General features: G+C 47.8%; 1 protein-coding gene across 1 annotated transcript in view; it reads left to right on the forward strand.

Moving 5' to 3' along the window:
* GRK2 (G protein-coupled receptor kinase 2) overlaps window positions 1-6177 on the forward strand; it is a 264477-nt gene extending 258300 nt beyond the window's left edge. The window contains exon 21 of the mRNA XM_078657665.1: window positions 5882-6177. Coding sequence (XP_078513791.1) covers window positions 5882-6040 — 159 coding nt within the window. The 3' untranslated portion in view covers window positions 6041-6177. The remainder of the gene's footprint in view (window positions 1-5881) is intronic.
* The last annotated feature ends 588 nt before the right edge of the window (window positions 6178-6765 follow it).

A 6765-nucleotide genomic window follows, 5' to 3' on the forward strand; every position in this document is an offset into this window, starting at 1 on the left:
TTCCACTCGTTTAGCTCTGCACACTTTCACCAAGCACTACTGTGTGGCTATTCTGGCCTGTCAAACAGGCTTTAGTTGACCAAGCTGGCTGAGGAACTCTGTACCGAACATCTGCTCACAAGCTGGCTGAGGAACTCTGTACCGAACATCTGCTCACTAGCCACCTCTTTGGGGAGAAACTGCCTTCGAGTTTATGCAGAGCACGTGCATCTACAGCTGCACCCTTTACAAATTAAAATGTTACTTACCCTGTAACCATCGCTTTCTAGAATGTAGTGCTGTAGATTCACCTGCACCCACCCTCCTCCCTGGAAACCAGAGATGGTCACAGATGTTCTCTTCTCTCCACTTACACTACTCACCCGCTGACCAGAAAACAATTTGAGATGGCGCCCGTGGTCGGGTGCATTGTGGATCAAGGGTAGAATCACAACTGGTTTTGTGACTCAAATTTCCTAGAAGATGAGTTGAAAATGTCCATGCCTGTCATTTGATGGCAGGAGTTTGTAGAGCATGTGAATTTATAGCACTACTCACTATGAACAAATGGTTAAAGGGTAAGTATCATTTCCCATATATGGGTGTGTAGGACTTTGATATCATTCAATGAATCTTCACAAAACTTTCCAAACAAAGTCTCTTACACCTCAACTCCTTCCCGGACCGTTTCAAGGTCATCCATGAAGCAGGGACTGAGAAAAAAGGGGGTCCCAAAACACGTTTTCCCTATTCATTTCAGCAGTAGGAAAGATACACCTGCAGCCAAAACTGTTGAACGTAATTACACCATGTTTGGCAGAAAGCAAGACCTGCTTTTTGTGATTTGGTGTAATTCCGGTTCTGTCGTTTTTTGAGAAATTAAAGGTAAAAGAAATATAGATATTTAACACAGTGGAGCACATAGATGGAGAGATCAGATCTGATTGGCTGCCACCAAATCAACAGAAGCTTAGTCCCCTGTCCTGAAATTGTTTTTTTTAATTTTTATTTTAAATCATATGGGGCAGGGGGTGGGAGAGCTAAGTGCAGGGCATGGTTGAAGGTCAAGTCCTGTGGCCAACCCCACAATGCGGTCGGGGCTGGCCTTCCGCAGGGGATGGGTGCAACCAGCCCCCACCCCAACCGCTGTGCTCAGCCAGAGGCCATGTGCGGTTGGGGGTGGGCAGCCCATGCGGAGTTCGGCACTGGGCCTGGCTGAGGGCGGTGGAAGGTTGGCATAGTTGCGTAAGGTAATGACATTTTAGTTTTTTTAAAGAAAAAACCCTAGAAATTCACCTTGCCATGTATTTAGGAGAGTAGGATCTGCTTACTATGGTTACTCCCACTTTTTGCTGGTGTTTCACTGTCTTTGGACTTTAGCATGGCGGGGGCCCTGCTATTCAGGACCCCAGCCTAGCTGCTTCCTCTCTAAATTGATTACATGTACTTTAGGTATACGCTCCAGATTGGTTACCGGGATACCCTTGTGAGTCCCTAGTATATGGTATCTTAGGTACCAAGGGCATAGGTACTCCAAAGGCCTACCAGGGGCTGAAGCATGTATTATGCCACCCCCGGGAAGCCTTCCAAAATGGCACCACAGGTCTGCTACTGCAGCCTGGGTATGGTGGTGCTTGCACCCCTTACTAAGATATAGGCTACCTATATCTACCTTTAATCACTGACACATATGTACCTGTAAGTCACTCCTGTGGAAGGACTTATCAATCCTGAAGGAAGAGTGTTTGGTTTTGTGTGAGAGGGTGCCCAAGCATGAACTGAGCCCCTCTGCAGCTTTCGGAATCTGTTCTCTGAGGCTGTTCTGTGATGCAGCCAGACCATATACTCTTAAGTGCATTATAACCTCACGGTAAATGCTAACTTTGGAATGGCTGCATGAAAACATGTTGTGTTTGGTGTCAAACACTTTGGAATCCTACACCTCCCCCCCCCCCTGCCAGTTCTGGCAGCGGGGGTAGAATTCCACCCTTCTAGAGGGAGAAGACATGTACACACTTACCTAACCGGTAATAGTTTAAAAGAGCCACAGCATCACAAAATGGATGCTGCTGCCACAGACACGAGTCTGACCTTCTGCTGCTGGACGAAACTCTGGCAGGGGAGGCCTGGACAATACAGGCTTTAGTGCCGGGGTCTCCAACCGGTCGATCGCGAGCTACCGGTAGCTCGCGGAAACCCCGGGAGTAGCTCGTGTAGCCCTTCAGTTGTATTTGGTAGTATTTTGGGCTATTAGCCTTTCCAGCTCCATTTGCCCGCCCTCACCCAAACCAGCCGCTCGGATTGGAGCTAAGCTGGGGTGGGGCGGGCGAAGAGGATGACGTTCCTCTCCTGGAGCTGCAGACTCCTCTCGTGAGAGTCTGACTCTTGTGACGTCATTGTGTACTGAAAACGCGCGGGCATCGCAATGTCTGCCATTGTGCGCCGGATGCCAGCGCGGAGCAGTAGGAGACGTGACTTCGACCGCCAGAAGCAGCCAGGAGACGTGCATTCCACCGCAGGTAAGCTCAATGGTGGAATTAGGGATCCCGTGGGAGGAATGGCTGACAAGGCGTCAGAGAGCGCTGGTGGAACAGAGGGCAGAAGAGCACAAAAAACGAAGGAAAAACGAGTGGAACAGAGGGCAGAAAGGCACAAACAACGAGTGGCACAGAGGGCAGAAAGGCACAAAAAACGAGAGGAACAGAGGGCAGAAGGGCACAAAAAACGAAGCAAAAACGAGTGGAACAGAGGGCAGAAAGGCACAAAAACGAGGGAAAACTAGTGGAACAGAGGGCAGAAAGGCACAAAAACAAGGGAAAAACGAGTGGAACAGAGGGCAGAAAGGCACAAAAAACTAGTGGAACAGAGGGCCGAAAGGCACAAAAGACGAGGGAAAACGAGTGGAACAGAAGGCAAAAGGGGCACAAAAACAAGGGAAAAACAAGTGGCCTTTTGGTGTTCTAGGGAACTCTTAAGTCAGGCCTGTCTTGGGTATTTTGTTCAAACCACAGTATGGGCTCTGATGAAATTAGGCTTAAAGTCAATGAAACTGGGCGTGGGGGGTCTCTCGGAAAAATGTGCAAGTTGCTTCGGGTTCAGTAGCTCATGATGATTTTCACTGGCCAGAAGTAGTTCTGACTACACAAAAGGTTGGAGACCCCTGCTTTAGTGTATTGGGGCTGGGTGGGTACATTCATCGAATGCTTTTCAGATTGTGCTGGGGGTGCACTTGGTGGCCCTGTGCATGTCCCAGTTCAATACAGTTGCAGGGGCATTCAGCCCCTGCTGTGGCACGAAACTGGACAAAGGGAAAGGGGTGTAACCACACCCTCCCTGGGTCCTCCCATAGGTGGGACCCTAGAGTAAGTACATCCCCTAAACTTAGTACAAGTATAGGAACCCAGTCCTTAGGACTTTAGATTATACCCGGACGAAACTCTGCAACATAAATCCTGGAACTTCGACATTCTATTTTGACTAGAAGACGGAAGGATCTCCCTTGGGGTCATGGAGTGACTCCCCTGCACAAGCAGGCACCAAAGAAGCATCTTGCCGGTCTGCATTTCCAAGGCTCCCGACGGATTTGCGACACAGGACACAGACTTTCAGACTTCACCGAGGCCGGCACGAGATCCCAGCAAAGCTGAGACCCGCAGCCCTCACGAGTGACGTGGACCTGGAACCCCTGGACACCGTGCACATTTGCTAGTGCATCAACTTCCCAAGCTTTCCCGAAGTTGTGCATTGGCTAACTGTAGTCCAAGCCCCGAGCACCATCTGCACCGAAGATTGTGGGCCTACAATCCTCGAGTGTTCCACGAGCCCGCTTCTAGCATTTCTGCTCGAAGGCCCCTTCACGATCCATGCTCCGTCGACTGGTAGGTCCCCACGAAGGTAACTATTCTGTTTCTTGGGCTTCCCTGGTTGCTCCAGACGTGCCCTGACTCCCCTCCAAAGGGTGAGTCCATCAGACCTCGCTGGTCTGCACCGAAGCCAAACCTTTGCTTTCTGCATGGGTTGCTGTTGCCAAGGCTTGTTGTGTCCAATCCAGAAACTGACACCGCAGCACTCCACATCCTTCGTGGGACAGCTCGAATCCAGCTCCTGGTCGTCGTCGACGCCTCCTGGTCCTCGTGGCTGAAGAGTCAAGCTTCACCTGAAATCACCCGACATCGGTGGGCATCTTCTCATCGCTTTCCTGGTCACTGGCAAGTGACCCAGACTCTGTCCCCTCTGCTTTCAGGTTCTTCAGGTCTCCGATCCAACCTTGGATCCATCCAGACACTTTCCACTTGGTCGCATACAGCACTTTTCAGCAGCTCGCCATAGAAAACGACGACGAAACCCAACACGAAAAGACACCTATGCTCCCGGCTTCCCTGGGTGAGGTAACTCAAGTACTCCGGTGCTCCCATGGGTATTGACTCTAGAACTGCTTAGTTCTAAAGGGGTTTGCTCCAAGTCCACTTCTAAGTGTCCCTATTCTTTAAAATTCTAATCGCAACTTTCTCCATAGAAGTCAATGGTGATTTGCGGCTGTGTTTAGACACTGCACGTGTCCCCCGTGGGTCCCCTGTGTCACTACCTTGGGTGGGTCCTGGTTGCCCCAGCGGTTCTACAGGCTCTAGGCCTGGTCTCTGTCTATTGTGGTTCTTATACCACTTTCTTGGTATATGGTTTGGTACTCCGCTAGGGCTAACCATCTATTGTGCTCATTTACTGTGTGCTAAATAAGTTTACTGAATGCACTTTTGCCTCTAGCCTCATAAAGAGACTAGAGGGATGTGTTTAGAATAAATACATATATTTTATAAATATACCTAGTGTGGTTCTCCTTTCATTGGGTCATTCATGAGATTATAGACTGGTAAAACTAGCTGCTTTACATTCCTTCAAGACTTACCTGAAGGCTGCTCTCCACAGCTACCACTAGGATAGCTTTCTATAAAGGTTGTCTTTAAACCTACCATCAATAAGGGTCGTTTGGACTGGTGCAAGGTGCCCACTAGAATAGTGGACAGCATATGCCAGGCCAACTTTTCACAAAGCACAGCTTATAACCTCACATATTATATCACTTATGACATATATTAAATGACACCATTAATACCATCACTGATATCTCAAAAGACTTCATTGATGACATTACTGATACCAACCTTGGTGTGATTCTGTCCTGCTGGTTTTCTTCTGTATTGGTGAGCAATCTTTGATATGAAAATTAAAATTAGAAGTCACACATTTGGGATACCCCCCTTTTTTTCTTCATCCCCACTTGATGGATCATAATCAAACGTTCTGTGAAAGACCCACAGTGGACACATTTTTTTTTAATGTTTTGTCCAGATTTGTTAAATGGCACCAAAGTTATTATGAAAACAAAAAATGTCTTTCATATCAGTTCTACAGCCTAAATATAACTAGACTTGAGGTATTGCAGCCAGTGTAAACATTTAAATTACACCAGCATAATTCATGTAATTGGTGTAATTTTTGTAATTGCAAAACTTTGCCAGTAAGACGTAATAAGCTGGCATTTCTGGTAAAAATGTACTGGAACGACACAACGCAAGTGGCTGATCACAGTGCTTTTTTTTTTTTTGCACTCATTGTAGCGCGAAAGATGTTCCTGTTAAAAAAAAAATTACAGCTAAGGAGTTTTTACGCTAAAATATAGCACTACATAGAGGATTTGAATTTCACATAATTTCTTATATTTTTTGTAAAATGTTGCATAATCTCGCGGTAGGAAATTGCACACATTTTGCACACTTTAAAACTGTTGTTACAGGTAAGTAACTTTGGCAGCTTGAGCGTGTTCTGAATTCACACTCTGTGCGTTACTCTTCTTCTGTTCCATCCTTCTGCTCTTCTGACATGGTTTTTCGTTCTCTTCCTTTAGAGCGACCCGGAGTTCACTCAATGGAAGAAGGAGCTGCGTGACGCTTACCAGGAGGCCCAGCAGCTGCTGCAGCGTGTGCCCAAGATGATCACGAAGCCCCGCTCGCCAGTAGAGACCAGCAAGCCACCACTGGTCAGCCGCAGCGCCAACGGCCTCTGACCTCTGGATGGCCCCGTCCACTGCTGGCAAATGGCGCCTGCCCTTTTATTCTTTGCACACTCGAGCACGCGTGCACATATGTGCGCACACATGCCCTCTCCTACCAATGCCGCTGGACTGTGAGAGTGCTGGCCAGGCGAACGGTTGTGATAGGTCGTGGGAGTGGAAAGGGAGGAGATAGCCAAGCCGGCTTATAAAAAAAAAAACCTGATGTGGAGTGAGGAATGTTATTTGTTTCAGGAAATTTTAATTTATTTTTTTGGAATTATTTTTCTAATTGTTTCCTGCTGGGGGGGGGGGTTATTGTTTTATTGCCAAAAAAGGAGGAAGGAAAGAGGATACCTTTGTTTTCTTCCACCTTCGCCATATGTTTTATCTTCTGAGCCCCTCCTGAAAACACTTTGTCTGATTGTTGTTTGATGAGATACTGAGGGGTGCTGAAGAATGGGGTGGGACACTAGGAACAAGAAGAGACACCTTGGCTATGCCCCTCCCTGCCACAGGTTACCCTGGTGTCATTTCAGGCACTGACTTATGCCCGGCATCTTGGAACCTACTGAAGGTGTTTTTGAGTGTTCACTGAACTGTATCAGCTCCTGCAGTACTGAGGGTTCCAGGGCTACGGGCAGGTGTGTGGGGGGCCTGGGAATGTCAAGCTGCAGATTACAGAAATCCAAGCAAAGTTTGGTAGTCATGCTAACATTTTGGGAAAGTCTGTAGGAGTT

Source organism: Lissotriton helveticus, chromosome 1_1 (genome assembly GCF_964261635.1).
Source record: "Lissotriton helveticus chromosome 1_1, aLisHel1.1, whole genome shotgun sequence".
Taxonomy (NCBI): domain Eukaryota; kingdom Metazoa; phylum Chordata; class Amphibia; order Caudata; family Salamandridae; genus Lissotriton; species Lissotriton helveticus.